The 16,601-nt window shown below is 36.1% G+C and overlaps 1 protein-coding gene across 1 annotated transcript; it reads right to left on the minus strand.

Moving 5' to 3' along the window:
* Positions 1–1,147: 1,147 nt before the first annotated feature.
* Positions 1,148–16,562, minus strand: LOC128559446 (uncharacterized). The gene is made up of 5 exons (XM_053551132.1): positions 16,331–16,562; positions 13,175–13,348; positions 8,889–8,971; positions 8,384–8,591; positions 1,148–5,836 (listed from the first exon to the last, which is right to left on the minus strand). Exons 1-5 carry the CDS (start codon positions 16,546–16,548, stop codon positions 5,080–5,082), a joined length of 1,440 nt encoding a protein of 479 aa, XP_053407107.1. The 5' UTR covers positions 16,549–16,562; the 3' UTR covers positions 1,148–5,079.
* Positions 16,563–16,601: the final 39 nt, after the last annotated feature.

Here is a 16,601-nt window from a genome sequence, read left to right on the forward strand (position 1 = left end):
GAAAATCACATCAGGAAGAAATTTATGCCCTTGAAAATGACCTAAAATAGTAAAACTCTCAGATTCAAGGGCAGATAACTCAAAAAGTAGGACGGTGACCCCCGATTTTTTTATATATACATCTTACAATGAATTTAACAACGAACTCAGGACACAACTTTCATCAGGTCACTGGGAAATGAACTTTGCGTGAAACCTGCATTCCAGTTCTTTGGGATTTTTCTTGTATATCATGCAGCAAATGTCTTTTGTTGTCAGAGCATCCAGATTTTAATAAAATGGAAGTGTTTTCCCTATTTCAGGATTTTTACTCTAAATCAGATTATTATTGTATACCTTTTTCGAAAAAATACCTTTTAAGATTTCTGTTACTTTCCTTTTACTGAAGGAATTTTTACATGCACACTGATTCAGTCAGAACAGGATATGTTTGAGTTTCATAAAATGACAACTTAAAGAAATAACTCACTAAGCAAAGCAGTACATGACTGAACTGAATTGTTTTCTAAACTTAAACCTCAGTGCCCTGAAATCCGCTTTAGGACGGATTACACCAAACCGGTAGTGACTACTCAGTGCTACATGCAAATTAGTCAAAAATGTTGTTTTATCTGATATAATGACTCGTATGAGGAGGTGACAGTTCTATTTGGCGTAGTAACATTGCTTATTGTATTGAAAAATGATTATAGCAAAGGAAAAAAATGTTGTTCAAACAGATTTTCAAATTCAAATTGTAACATGTTTTCAGGAAGAAAACAGGTTTTAAATTTTCAGGATATGGTTTGAGTTAAATAGTTTGTATTATATTCTCATGTGCATGTTTAATAATGTTATAAAATGGTTTACTGAACTATGCATGTATGTACATACTGTAAAATCATTTAATTTCGTGGTCATGAAATTTCGTGGTTTTGGTCAAAACAGCAATTTCGTTGGGATATGAATTCGTGGATTTCAACTTTTGAACATAAAATGAATGGGAATTTTACTTGTTCGTTGGGATTAAATTTCGTGGATTGATTCAACTACGAAATCCACGAAAATTAATCCCCCACGAATATTAATGATTTCACAGTATAACTGTTTTAATTTTAGTAAGAATGAACAAAAATGAAATATATTTATCAAAGAACCAACACAAAAGTATTTCTTCTCTTTTTAATGAGTGTTATTCAGATCGAACAAACAGGTATAATTATAAATATTAAAATACTGTTTTGCTACATTTCATATCTGAAAGATGGAACACTTCAACACAAAATATCTTGGTACACAAAATGTATGGGACATGCTTCCTTAAACAAGAGCAATGTTAGACATGGCTAATCCCCCAGCCGGGCATATTATAATTGAAGGCTAAAGTTCCTGGCAAGTTAGTGTCTGAAAGTATTAATTTTGGGGAAAGCTTTGAAGAACCGTTTAGTCGTGGCCGCATCAGGGGTTTTAAAGATGTGAAAGAAAGAATAAGTCAGTAGTGAGGTGGTTTACTGCTAAATTTTATTAATTTTCATGAACAGTATAGCTATGATGTTTTTCTATACGGCTACTGTAAAAAGAAGGAATGGAAAGCTAACAGGGAACAAGAGTCCCAGAATGTCACAATATACGCCCGTCACAGCAAATTTCTTTACTCTAGCAGCTGTATTTGCAAATGGAATTTTAATTTTGTGGTTGTTTAGTAATCATTCTAAGTCTTTTGTTTTTCTAAGTCCATAAAAAAACTCCTTACAAGGTAGAGTCCTTAAAATACACCTAAAATTGGAAAGTAACATCTATGTTGTACCACAGAAAAGTGAACTTGTTTTTTCCCTATGTTCATAATTTAAAAAAAAAATTGAAAGTCCACACAAAAATATTAACCAGGTAGAGATTGGTAAAAAAAACACCTCAAAACTGGATGTAGCATGCACGTTGTACTACAGAAAAGTGGTCTCGATTTTTTCCTATGACTAGTAATGAAAAAGTTACAATAAAAGCTTTTAAAGTTACAACAAAGGTAGGTAATTCTGCGCATGACACTTCGTCTCATGATGGTGTATAATTGTGCCAAGTTACATCAAAATCTCTCCATGCATGAAGAAGAAATGCTTCTGACAAAGTCATTCTTGTATCTGACCTTTGGCCTCCGAGTGTGACCTTGACCTTAGACCTAGATCTTGCACAAGACACTTCGTCTCGTGGTGGTGAACATTTGTGCCAAGTTATATCAAAATCCCTCTATACATGAAGAAGATATTCTCCGGACAAGGTTTTCATTCTTGTATCCTTTGACCTCTGTGACCTTGACCTTAGACCTAGGGACCTGGTTCTTGCGCACAACACTCCGCCTCGTGGTGGTGAACATTTGTGCCAAGATATATCAAAATCCCTCCAGGCATGTAGAAGATATGCTCTGGACAAAATTTTTTTAAGAAAATATGATAAAGGGGAATAACTCAAACAAGAGGGCCATGATGGCCCTGTCTCGCTCACCTGAGTACCATTGCTCAAAATTATATGTTCGTTTTAAACCAATCTCATTAGAAGCTGCTAAGGTGTATTCATTTAGATAACAAGAGCTGTCACAGGAGACAGCGCGCTCGACTATTTCGATGCTGGATAGTGAAACTGGGCACATCTGAGGAAACTAAGAGCTGTCACTGGAGTGTTTAATGACTCCAATTGTGGATGAAGATATTGCACAATAGCCTGAGTTTATGTCAAAAATATCAACTTAAAGTAATAAGAGAGGTAAAGATAAAATGTATCAAAACACTATATAAGTATATCTTACGCAAAAGGGGCATAATTCATTAAATATTGGTGACAGAGTTATGCAGCTTGTGTCATATAGTGTGGGTTATGATGTTGAACAACTATTTTAAGTTTGAATCAAATCCATTCAGTAATAACAGAGACAGAGTGAAAGTGCATCAAAACTTTAACCTAAAATTCTAAGTAAAAAGGGGGAATAATTAATGAAAAATTGGTGCCAAAGTTATGCAGCTTGTGTCATATAGTGTGGGTTATGATGTTGAACAACTATTTTAAGTTTGAATCAAATCCATTCAGTAATAACAGAGACAGAGTGAAAGTGCATCAAAACTTTAACCTAAAATTCTAAGTAAAAAGGGGGAATAATTAATGAAAAATTGGTGCCAAAGTTATGCACCTTGCATCAAAAAAACTCAAAAAATAGGCAAGGTAGAGTTACTGTTCTTGCAAACTGCACTTCCTCCCAATGTGTTCTATCAGTGTATGAAGTTTGAAGGAAATCCCTCCAGTACTTTTGGAGTTATGCTCCGGACAAAGATCGTTGCGGACACACGCACGGACAGAGAGCATTTCTAATATCCCCTTCGCCTTTGGCGGGGGAGAAACAAGGCAATTGGTAATACCAATGGATTCTTCCCTTACCAATGGAGGGTCACATAAGGACAGACTTGGAGTAATTTAATACAGTAATTGTAACCACCTGTAATTGATAACTGGAGGAACAGTATGACACCATTGTAAGTGATTATCTAATGTGCTTGCTTCACTTCATCTAGATAAAATTCCAAATTAGTTCAATGTATTCAAAAACATTTCAGTTCATTATTATCCCTAAACAATCGAGAGGTATGATCAATGCAGTTTGCCATCTTTATATAGTCTCAACTTATTTAGGATCAGTAATCCACAGTGTCACCTACATTATGTACAGTGGGTTCAAGTATTATGCACATTTTTTGGAAAATTTTCTGATGTACAATCAAGTAACCCCTGGGGCGGGGCCAATTTTATCCAGGGGGGTCATGATTTGAACAAATTTTGTAGAGGTTCACTAGGCAATGCCACAGGTCAAATATCTAAACTCTAGGCCTTCTGTTTTATTTTTAGAAAATTTTTCAAAATTTTCCTATGTAAAATCAACTGACCCTTGGGGTGGGGTTAATTTTGATCCCGGAAGTCATGATTTGAACAAATTTTGTAGAGGTCCAGTAGGCAATGCTACATGTGAAATATCTAAGCCCTAGGCCTTCTGGTTTATTTTTAGAAATTTTTTGAAGATTTTCCTATGTAAAATCAACTGACCCTTGGGGTGGGGTTAATTTTGACCCCGGGGTCATGAGTTGAACAATGTTAGTAGAGGTCCACTAGGCAATGCTACATGTCAAATATCTAAGCTCTAGGGCTTCTGGTTTTTGAGAAGATGATTTTTAAAGATTTTCCTAGGTGAGCTAAAAAGTTACAATATGAGCTATTTATAGTAACAACGAAGAGAAGTAATTCTAGGTTCTTGCACATGACACTCCGTCTCATGATGGTGAACAACTGTGCCATGTTACATCAAAATCCCTCCATGCATGAAAAAGAAATGCTCCAGACAAAGTCATTCTTGTATCTGACCTTTGCCCTCTAAGTGTGACCTTGACCTTAGACCTAGGGTCCTGGTTTTTGTGTATGACATTCCGTCACATAGTTGTGAACATGTGCCAAGTAACATCAAAATCCTTCCATGCATGAAGAAGAAATGCTCCGGTCAGTCATTATTGAATTTAACCTTTGACTTCCCAAGTGTGACCTTGACCTATGAGATAGGCACCTGCGATTTGCGCATGACACTCCGTCTCACTGAGGTTAACATTTATGCCAAATATAAACGAGATTGCTCCATGCATGTCAGTTATAGTCCGGACGAACAAATCTGGACGTACACACACACCCACATACACCGAACAGCCATTTGGACAACTATGTCTTCGCTTCTGCAAGCCGGCTTGCTAAAAAAGTTAGCTCGAGTTCTAATTCTTATTTCTTAACTTATTTTACACTTGTGAAATTATTTAATTTCCATTTCCTTTATATATAGATATCAAAAATAAATCAACAGGTTTCACTCTCATAAAAAAGAGCCAAGCAAATGACACATCACTGCTGTTGCAGTTTAACTCAGAAATACCAAGTATAAAGGATTTGATGCATAATTAACAGTACCGTAACTTAAAACTCAATGGCGCCATTTTGTAAATAACAAAAAGCAATCCAAACTCTCCTCTTATTTTAACTACCAACTTACAATGATTTTTACAATACATGATGCTGTTGCTAGTTTTATTCTAGACACAATGCCAAAAGCCTAATGTATAAGTCAATACCATCAGTAGAATTGGCTAAAGGATTTACTGATCTCCTTGCCTGCTCTAGCTTTTCAGCAGTCAAGGGACAGTCAACACTAGTAACATTAACTGTCTCTCCATCTTCAACTGCAACTGGACCATCCCAGTCGACACCAAAATCATCAGGTAAGGCTTCCTGCGTGACAACAGGTTCGAAGAAGAGGTCATCGACTCCTGTCTGCCCAGTGCCCCTGTGTTCCAATATGCCTTTGACATACAGCTGGTGTGGAGTTCTGCCATGCTCTGTTCTTAGGCGGTGATTATTCCATCCAGCCTGAAACTTTTTCAAATCTCTGTTGAGGCGAGGTAAGAAAATGAACTGGAGACACCACATATGCAGCTCATTTTCAAGATTGAGTGCACCTTCCCTCTCTAAGTGTGAAAAGAGTTCTCGGTAAAAACACGTACAGCCTTGGTACAAGTCACGCCAGAAACGTTCAATGCGCTGGTTGTGTACAGATCTGCCAGTGATGCAACTTCCACGACTGGGGCCACGGTATGTGTTCATAAACATAGCAACCTCAATATTTTCTCCCCCATGGTCACAGCGTACCCGAGATGGCACTCCATATTTATTAGTTGCTTCAACAAAATCTTGAAATACTGTTGTTGCCCTGTTATTTGTGGCTGCATCTAGGAACACCACTGTACGGCTAAAACCATCAATGCCACCGTGTATGACAAAACCCCATCTGAAAAAATATAATTAATACTTCTACAAATCAAGCAACAAGAGCTATAACAAGATTTATATCAAACATTTCGTAATCGCCCTTGAGTTTTAAGATTGGTATGAAAAATTGTACATGTCATCCAAATTTCAAGGCTGTATCTTAAACAAGAGCTGTCCGTAAGACAGCGCACTCCACTATTCGGGGTTTGATAGTAAAAATGAATATATGTCTGAATAACTTAAGAGACCTCTACTTTAAAAGGAAGATACACCAAGGGGCATAATTCCATCAAATACACAAACTTGAGTTATTAGGATTATTACAACACATGCAGATGTTGATGATACAGATTTATTTTGAGTTTCAAGTCATTATCTTATATAGTACCAAAGTTATGTCCAGAAAACGAAGTTTGTAAAAAATTTAAGTATAAAAGGGGCATAATTCGGTCAAAAATACAAACCAGAGTTATGAGGATTGTTACCATACATGCAGATGATGTTGATAAAGATATATTTTAAGTTTCAAGTCTTTATCTTATATTGCATTAAAGTAGTATCCATAAAGCAAGATTGCAAAAAAGTTTAAGTACAAAAGGGGCATAATTCTGTCAAAAACATAATTAGAGTTATGGGGTATGTAGCCACACATGCAGATGATTATAAACAAATACTTTTAATTTCATTATCTAAGTACCAAAGATATGTCTATAAACGAAGCTTTCGAAAAAAATTAACATGAAAATAATTCAAAGTATAACTCCCTGGTGACCTTGACCTTGGGTATAATGGGCCCAGCCCCTACACATGCTTTGTATGTATGCTGGACAATGTTTATGTGAACTTACAGTATGATATAAGCAAAAGTAACAGACATGACAGAAAAACAAAGATTGCCGAAAAACTTTAACCTTAAAAATAACCTTTAAAGAAGTATAACAGCTTGGTGACCTTGGCCTTGGGTATAATGGGCTCAGCCCCTACACATACATTGTTTGTATAATGGACAATGTGTATGTGAAGTTACAGTAAGATATGACAAAAAAACAAAGGTTGCCGAAAAACTTTAACCAAGAAGGGTCATACCAACGCCGACAAGGTCACAGTCAAGTGATCCCTAATCACTTCAGGTCATCAGGTAATTATGATTAAGCACTCTAGGAAATATGATTTGATAATTTTTGAAGTATTTATTCCTATATAACTCATATAACAAGTGACACCCAGGGCGGGGCCTCTTTTCACCCCAGGGGCATAATTTGAACAATTCTGTATGAGATCCGCTAAGCAATGCTACATACCCAATATCAAAGGCCTAGGCTTTGAACTTTCAGACAAGAAGATTTTTTCCCCTATGGATATGTCTATGTTAAATTTGGACACCCTAGGGCTGGGCCTCTTTTCAACCCAGGGGCATAATTTTGGTAGAGGAACACTAGGCAATGCAATATACCAAATATCAAAAGCCTATGCCATGCAGTTTCAGGCAAGAAGATTTTTAAAGTTTTTTTCTATATTAGTCTATGTAAAAGTTGAGATGCTCCGAGGCAGGGCCTCTTTTCACCCCAGGGACATAATTTGAACAATTTTGGTAGAGGACCACAAGGTAATGCAACATACCAAATATCAAAAGCCTAGGACTTGCAGTTTCAGACCAGAAGATTAAAAAAAAAAATTTCCTATATAAGTCTATGTAAAACTTGAAACCTCCCAGGGTAGGGCCTCTTTTCACCCCAGGGATATAATTTGAACAAATTTGGGAGAGGACCATAAGGCAATGCTACATACAAAATATCAAAGGCCTAGGTCTTGTGGTTTTAGACAAGAAGATTTTTAAAGTTTTTTTCCTATATAAGACTATGTAAAACTTGTGACCCCGGGGGTGGGGCCTCTTTACACCCTAGGGGCACAATTTGAACAATCTTAGTAGAGGACCATTAGATGATGTTACACGTCAAATATCAAGGCTCTATGCCTCTGGGTTTTGGACAAGAAGATTTTTAAAGTTTTTCCTTTTGGTTGCCATGCCAACCAGAGTTCTCCATGGAATTCAATTCTTTGAACAATTTTGAAAGGGGGCCACCCAAGGATCATTTCTGTGAAGTTAAGTTTAATTCTGCCAAGTGGTTTTCAAGAAGAAGATTTTTTTAGAAAATGTTGACGGACTGACTACGCACGACTGACGACGGACACTGATCAGTCACAAAAGCTCACCATGAGCCTTTGGCTCAGGTGAGCTAAAAAAAAACAGGTGCATATACAGTTATGGTTATTAGTTACTGCACTCTGCCTCAATGTGTTCTTTATGAATTTAAAATTTAAAGAAAGCCTCTCTTATAGTTAACGAGACATGCTCTGGATAAAGTTTTAACATATTAATTAAAATCAGCAATAGGCCAGCTAGAGTTATGGTTCTTAGTTACTGCACTTCCTCTCACTGACCTTTAGAATTGTGTGAAGCACTGAGTGAATCAGTTACATACTTTTCAAGTTATACACTCATCTGGAAATGCTTTCATACACACAAACACATATGATATATGAAAGCTATTCATTGCTAACATACCTTATAAGCTTGTGATTGCCATCTATATGCCAAAGTGCATTTGGACCTGGTACAGAATATGTTCTTCTGCAGATAGTCTGACTCCATCTCATTGCCACAGCTGCAGGGTCAACCCTCAATAATGCTTCTGCCACCCTGTCTCTTTGAACATGTATACCATCTGCTAAAAGCTGGCCCATCACATTTCTCTGACCAAGCATGGGGTTTCCTGCAATAATCATTTAGAATCTTTACTGGTAGAAATGGGAACCAAATGTCTACTTTCATTATTCTCATTGTTTTGATTGTCTATGTCTAGTTTTTGGTTGGGATTCCAATTGCCTGGGATTGGAAAACATGACCTCTTGATTGACGGTCAAGCTTGTTACCTATAGCCTGCAATGTCACTTATTCATACACATTATAAAGAAACACATTTCCTTGTCATTGACAGAATGCATTCTTCAAAGTCACCGTGAAAAGGAAAAATTTTTGTTAAAAAGCTTAAAATGCTATGATCTTATACCTTCTGTAATATTTTTTACTCTCTCATCGAGCTCGTCATTAGATATATTGCAAAATCTGTCCTTCCTACTCAAATTGTATTGTCTGAAATATAAAGCAGAGGTATCAGTAAAGATGAATGTGCACATGCTTTTTTAAGTAAATGATAAACTGTATCATGTATTGATATTGGGTAAAAGACTTATTTAAAATTGGCATATTCTTTTAAAAGTTCGAAGCCAAAAAAATTGATTATTTCTAAAACAAGAGCTGTCCGTAAGACAGCCAAGCTCGACTATTCGAAATATTGTCACAGAAGCAGAGAATTATTACCCAAAATGTTAAATATCAAAAGAGTTTTAAGTTCGAAACGGGACATAATTTGACCAAAATGCATATCAAGAGTTATGGGACTTGATGCTATCAACTAGTTTAATAACCCCGAAGAAACATGTTAAGTTTCAATTCCATATCTGCATTAGTTTTGGAGATAGCAACTTGCATGTAAAACTTTAACCAGAATTTTCTAAGTCCAAAAGGGGGCATAATTTGCTCAAAATACATGTTAAGAGTTATGGAACTTGACCCAGTGAGGTTGGTAACTGACCTAGAAAAAGAATAAATAAGTTTCAAAGCTATATGCCTTTTGGTAATAGCTGTATGTACTTGCACGCAAAACTTTAACCAGGATTTTCTAAGTCCAAAAGGGGGCATAATTTGCCCAAAATACACGTCAAAGTTATGTGACTTGATTCTATCAACTAGTTTTATAACCCCGAAGACACATGTGAAGTTTCAATTTAATATCTGCATTAGTTTTGGAGATAGTAACTTGCATGTAAAACTTAAACCAGGATTTTCTAAGTCCAAAAGGGGGCATAATTTGCTCAAAATACATGTCAGAGTTATGGGACTTGGCCCAGTGAGGTAGGTAATTGATCTAGAAAAAGAAAAAATAAGTTTCAAATCAATATGCCTTTTAGTAATAGCTGTATGTACTTGCACGCAAAACTTTAACCAGAATTTTCTAAGTCCAAAAGGGGGCATAATTTGGCCAAAATACATGTCAGAGTTATGGGACTTGACCCAGTGAGGTAGGTAATTGATCTAGAAAAAGAAAAAATAAGTTTAAAATCTATATGCCTTTTAGTAATAGCTGTATGTACTTGCACGCAAAACTTTAACCAAAATTTTCTAAGTACAAAAGGGGGCATAATTTGGCCAAAATGAAGGTCAGAGTTATGGGACTTGGTGCTATCAACTAGTTTTATAACCCCGAAGACACATGTGAAGTTTCAATTCAATATCTGCATTAGTTTTGGAGACAGTAACTTGCATGTAAAACTTTAACCAGAATTTTCTAAGTCCAAAAGGGGGCATAATTTGCTCAAAATACATGTTAGAGTTATGGAACTTGACCCAGTGAAGTTGGTAATTGACCTAGAAAAAGAATAAATAACTTTCAAAGCTATATGCCTTTAAATGATAGCTGTATGTACTTGCATGCAAAAACTTAACCAAGGTATGACGCCGACGCCGACACCGTTGCCAGGGTGAGTAGAATAGCTAGACTATTCTTCGAAAAGTCGAGCTAAAAAATCATTCTATAGCAAATACATTTTAAATTTTAGATAATTGTAACTATAATTGTTCGTCTTGATAAAATAATTACCAGTAATTGCAAGTATTTCGGGATGTAAATTAATAAGGTAAGATTTTAAGACGAAAGTTGTTTACAAATTAACTGACATCTTGTTACCAATAAAAAGTTGCAATAAATGCTCATAGATTCTTCGGAAAACAAATGATCTTTTTCATATTTAAACAAGAGGGTCATGATGACCTTGAATCGCTCACCTTGGTATATTGAACCACATGTTTCAAATGGCCAACTGATGCTAAAATATTAGAAAGTAGATCAGTAGGTCATATTTATGGTCACTGAAAGACAGCTTAAAGTCTGGTGTACAAAACTGTACTTGACATCCAAATTTAAAGGCTGGATCTTAAACTAGAGTGGTCACAAGCAAATGTTTATGCACGGACACACAGGCGATGTAGACCTACTGACCTAGTTTTTGACCACAAGAACCCAGTTTCGAATTGGACCTAGACAGCATCAAGATGAATAATCAGACCAACTTTCATACAGATCCCATGAAAAATATCGCCTCTAGAGAGGTCACAAGGTTTTCCTATTATTTGAAATACTGACCTAGTTTTTGATGGCATGTGACCCAGTTTCGAACTTGAACTAGAGTAGATATCATCAAAGTGAACATTCTGACCAATTTTCATGAAGATCCTTGAAAAGTATGGATTCTAGAGAGGTCAAAAGGTTTTTCTATTTTTAGACCTACTGACCTAGTTTTTGATTGCATGTGACCCAGTTTTTAACTTGACCTAGACATCACCGAGGTGAACATTCTGACCAATTTTCATGAAGATCCATTGAAAAGTATTGACTCTAGAGAGGTCACAAAGTTTTTCTATTTTTAGACCTACTGACCTAGTTTTTGACCGCAGCTGACCCAGTTTCAAACTCGACCTAGATATCATCAAGATGAATATTCAGACCAACTTTCATACAGATCCCATGATAAATATCGCCTCTATAGAGGTCACAAGGTTTTTTCTATTTTTAGACCTACTGACCCAGTTTCAAACTTAACCTAGATATCAGCAAGATGATCATTCTGACCAAATTTCATAAAGATCCCGTGAAAAATGTGACTTCTAGAGTGGTCACAAGCAAAAGTTTACGGACGCATGCACGACAAGTGAGCTAAAAACCAACTTCTTGGTTTAAAGTCTATATAAATGTGACATTTTATATCTGTACCTACTAGCATTACTTTAACTAATATTTTTCTCATATTCTAAATGAAGTTATTCTTAAGTTAATGATAATGAATGAGTAAATGTCTTGTACAGTATGTTTTTGTGCATGATGCATGAACCAGGATTTTCCAAGTCCAAAAGAGGGCATAATTTGGTAAAAATGCTGGTCAGAGTTATGGGACTTGATGCTATCAACTAGTTTTATAACTCCAAAGACAAGTGAAGTTTCAATTCAATAACTGCATTACTTTTGGAGATGGTAACTTGCATGTAAAACTTAAACCAGGATTTTCTAAGTCCAAAAGGGGCCACAATTTTCTCAAAATACGTGTCAAGAGTTATGGGACTTGACCAAGTTAGGTAAGTAATTGATGTAAAAACAAGAAGCTGCGTTCAATAAACGCTTGATGCCCCCGGTAGCATCCTTGTCGATAAAAAAGCAACCTAAGTCCAAAACGAGGTCAAGTTCAAGGTCAAACTGAGGTCAGGTGATGTGTGAAGATGAATGGTCACAGATTACATCTGTATTAGTATCTAGTCATTCTAGTAAGGGGTATTGATGCTAGAGGAAACGGTCCCATTTGGTTAACCAAGAGATGGCCCATATAAAGCAACCTAAGTCCAAAATGAGGTCAAGGTCAAACTGAGGTCAGGTGATGTGTGAAGATGAGGAACGGTCACAGATTACACCTGCATCAGTATCAAGTCATTCTAGTAAGGGGCACTGATGCTAGATGAAACGGTCCCATTTGGTTAACCTCGTACGGCCGGATGAACAGACAGGACAATTACTATATGCCTCCCGCATCAATAGATGCCGGGGGCATAAAAATTAAGTTTCAAGCTATATGCCTTTAAATGATAGCAACATGTACTTGCATGCAAAACTTTAACCAAGGTGTGACGCTGGGGTGAGTAGAATAGCTACATTATTCTTTGAATAATAGTTGAGCTAAAAACAGTTAAGTAGGTCAGTAGGTCAAGGTCATAGTCAGGTGACACTTAATCACTTAGGGTCATCAGGTAATTATAATTAAACAGTCTAGAATATATGATCTGATAATTCTTGAAGTATTTTCTCCTATATAACTGGTATAAAAAGTGACCCTCCAGGGCTGGGCCTTTTTCACGCTAGAGACATAATTTGAGCAATCTTGTCAGAGGTCCACTAAGTATATTGGCATTCTGAACCATCAGCTGTGGCCGTACACCCACAAACCCTTTTAACATTTTTCTTTCGTTAGCCACGAGTTCTGTGTGAAGTGTAATTTTTTTAACAATCATCCATGGATCATTCCTGTGCAGTTTCATCAAAACTATACTTGTATTTTAGCAGGAGATGTTGTTTAAAGGAAAGTATGGATGGCCGGACAGCGAGCGATCATAATAGCTCACCCTGAACCTTTGGCTCCTGTGAGCTAAAAACAACATACAGACAGGTTAATATATTATCAGTAAAACATTTACCTCAGTCTTCTTTTCACACTGGACACACTGATATTGACAAGGTCTGCTATCTCTTTGTTTGTAAAATGTAGATCAAGAAGTAGCTCAAGCTGATCCCTTGAGACAACATATCGTGGCCTTCCAGTTTCACCATGCTGAACCTCGGGTCTGGTCTGACTGTCATCCTCAGCAGATCTGAAATAATTGCCCTTTACTGCTAGACTTTTAACTTATACAATCTATGTGCAGGAAACCTAGCCTGTCCTTGATGGGTTTAATTGGAATAATAAAAGATATTATCTAATTCATCATATTGTTTGCTACAGACAATCTGTCGGAATCAACCTATAATTAGGAAATAATAAGTTCCCAAACGTGATTTATCATAGACTAACCACAGTTTTGAGTTCTTATGCAAAAGAATATATCACTAAGGCCAAGAGCCCAGAAAATATTGATAATTCCTGAGCAATACTGGGAAATATGATTCAACAGGAGAAATCCCTGTGACGTCACATATTAACATCTGTTTATCTGGTTTTAGGCAAAACAAATGTTTGTACATTGTTTATGTATGTGATTGAAATTCTTCATTTCTAATAACTTTTTTTTCGCTCAATTTAAAAAAGTTTTGAAATACTTATAATTTTTATATTTAAATATCTTTTAAAACTGAATAACCATTTTAAATGACATATAATTTTAAAAGCTGCGTAGTGATACTCAATACCTCTAATAAAGCACTGTAAGTGAAGCATATATTATTAATCTATTTCATTTCAACATAATAATTAAATGTAACGAATAAATTGCTTGTTTTATAACCTACCATTGATTATGATAAAAAAAAATATTGATAATTTTAGTATTTAAGTTAGTGGTGTAACAATACCCTAGTCTAACGATATAATACATATCGTGATACAGATGCAATGATACAGTAATGTTATATTACTTAATGCTGAATAAATTTTGTTGTTGTTGTTGTTGTTGATTGGCTATACGCGGCTATCGGTGACAAGCGAGTAACTCCGCCCACATATTTTGCTCTCGAGTCAAACCTTGCATGCGTATTCGCAGGTTTACGTAAGCAATTAATTTTCATTGCGTCTCACTGCAGAAACGTGCGTCCGGGGACTCCCAAGCTGCAATAAACACGCGTATACCGGGACCAATTATGCGTACAGGGACGCCGATTTCGGCGTTTCCGAGAACCCTGATGAGTAAAAATCAACTTTCTTAAACTCCACTATCAATATGATATTTGGGTAAGATTCTTTGGTCTAATTGCAAAAAAAAAAAAAACAGTTAAATTGAAATGTTTTTGATATTTGTCGGATGATTATCAAGGACAGTAAAAATCAGTAAAATGCCTGCACATGGAAAATTATATCAAATATCTTCAGACAAAGGTATCGCCATGAATCATTACACCCTTAGTAGTTAGGCCGTTAGAAAATCTCTAAAAAAGCTTTGTCTTTCCCACCCTAAATCTTCATTTTTTCTACCAAAAAGTACTTTGCTCGGAAAATGAAGTTGATAAGTTGACAAACTGTCAGATTGGATCATGTCTAAACTCTAACCTTAGCCATATGACAAAATACACTTGTATAGTGTATTACAAAATACATATATAATAAGTAGTCAAGTATTACAAACAAGAGCTGTTAGAGCATTCAACTATTTGTAATCCTAGGCTTGAATTTAGTAGAAATTGGATCAACCCAACAGGATTAATTAGTCAAAATAATTCCACGTTCAGAATCAGATTGTGTTATAATCGTGACGAGCAATCTTAACGTCAAATCACTGAAAAACCAAAAGAATGGACGAAGAATCATACTACACAGTCATGTAAAGTTATTGGTTTAATTGCTTGCGCATATTTCGTGTAGACATTGTAAAGGTTAATCGTGTACAGTTCATGTATAGGTTTAGAGTGGTGGAACCTATGCTCGCGGTATTTTGTACATATATAATCTTTTTAAGAAGCAAGAAAAAATTATTATTTCGATTTGCCTATGCAAAAACATAAAGTTATCCTCCTTTTATCGAAACATATTGTTGATGTGCGTCATCACGTGACTTAGTCGTCTCGTGAGCTATCGACACGGCATACGTGAAAAGGTGAAAATTCGCCCTGAAGGGAACCTATGCTGGCGGTATGTAATATCGATTAAACTAAGGACGAAAAAAAAAATCAGCAGGCTAAAAATGAACAACCAAGCATATGCGAATATAATACTTAGAACATTACTCATTTATTATGTGAAAAACAAAATAAATGGGGATAAAATTTAGTATGTGCCTCTATGTGTATATTTCCCTTTCCGAAATGGAGTCACTATTAGAACAAAGCTTAAAAACGTTTAATAATGTTGTTTAAAAACAGAATTAAAGATTCAAACAACGACAGTGATTAACTCGCTAATGTTTTCTACACTTCTTTTGTGTGTAGGAAATTTACTCCTCCCTACATCTCAGAAAGAACCATTTGGACTTTGTCAAAATACTAAGATCAACATCGATCTTTTCATGGTTCGAAAGGCACTCGTAGTGTAGCCAGGCGTCACATTCATCACATCTTGCTCTTAAATGTATCTTATATCTGAATGTAATGCATGATTTCTAAAAAACTAACTTTAGTTTAGTGATTTTGACATATTTGTGTGAGATTTGTGCGACGGATACAGATTGCGTAAAATGTATCGGCTGCTGTATACGTCACGTGAGCGGCACGCGCGGCTATCGCTACGTTTGTTGTAAAGGCATTTCACCACTGGTCGGTGTTGAACATAGCATGATGAAATATTTTTATCAGTGCTTCTGCAGAGAGCATATTTATCGAAATACCGCGAGCATAGGAATACCGCGAGCATAGGTTCCACCACTCTAAATCGATCACCAGAAAAATAGAGCATATAGTGCCGGCAGCAATGAAAATTTCATCATTATTCCATTATTTTGGTCTTTCAAGTTTTTAGACATAAGATGGGAGATTGCCTATATAAAAATTATCTCAATATTTCTTAGGCTGTGTCAAATTAGTTGGACTTTGTATACTGTGCCAGCCACTGGCTTGAAGCTTAGGGATATAGGGATGGGCATTTTTGAGGTGCTTTATTAATGATCACAATATATTCAGTTTGACAGAAAAATAAATTATAATCTACAAACCTTTTTAACTCTTGAACTACTTCCAAGGCTTCTGACAAGTCGGTCAAAATATTTGCACATCCGGGATAAGCTACAGTCATTCTGTTGACGTTTCTAATCAACGCGTCCAACCGGACAATGGCGCTGTCTAATGCATCTTGTGTCTGTGACACTTCTAGTGATCTATTAATCGATCCCATTACAACTCGAACTCGCTCAAGGAAGTTTCCGATGTCCATAATTTTAAACTACCATTTATTATGTTTTTGTTGTTGTTTCGCAAATCGCGCTC

The sequence above is a fragment of the Mercenaria mercenaria genome, chromosome 9 (assembly GCF_021730395.1).
Source record: "Mercenaria mercenaria strain notata chromosome 9, MADL_Memer_1, whole genome shotgun sequence".
Classification (NCBI taxonomy): domain Eukaryota; kingdom Metazoa; phylum Mollusca; class Bivalvia; order Venerida; family Veneridae; genus Mercenaria; species Mercenaria mercenaria.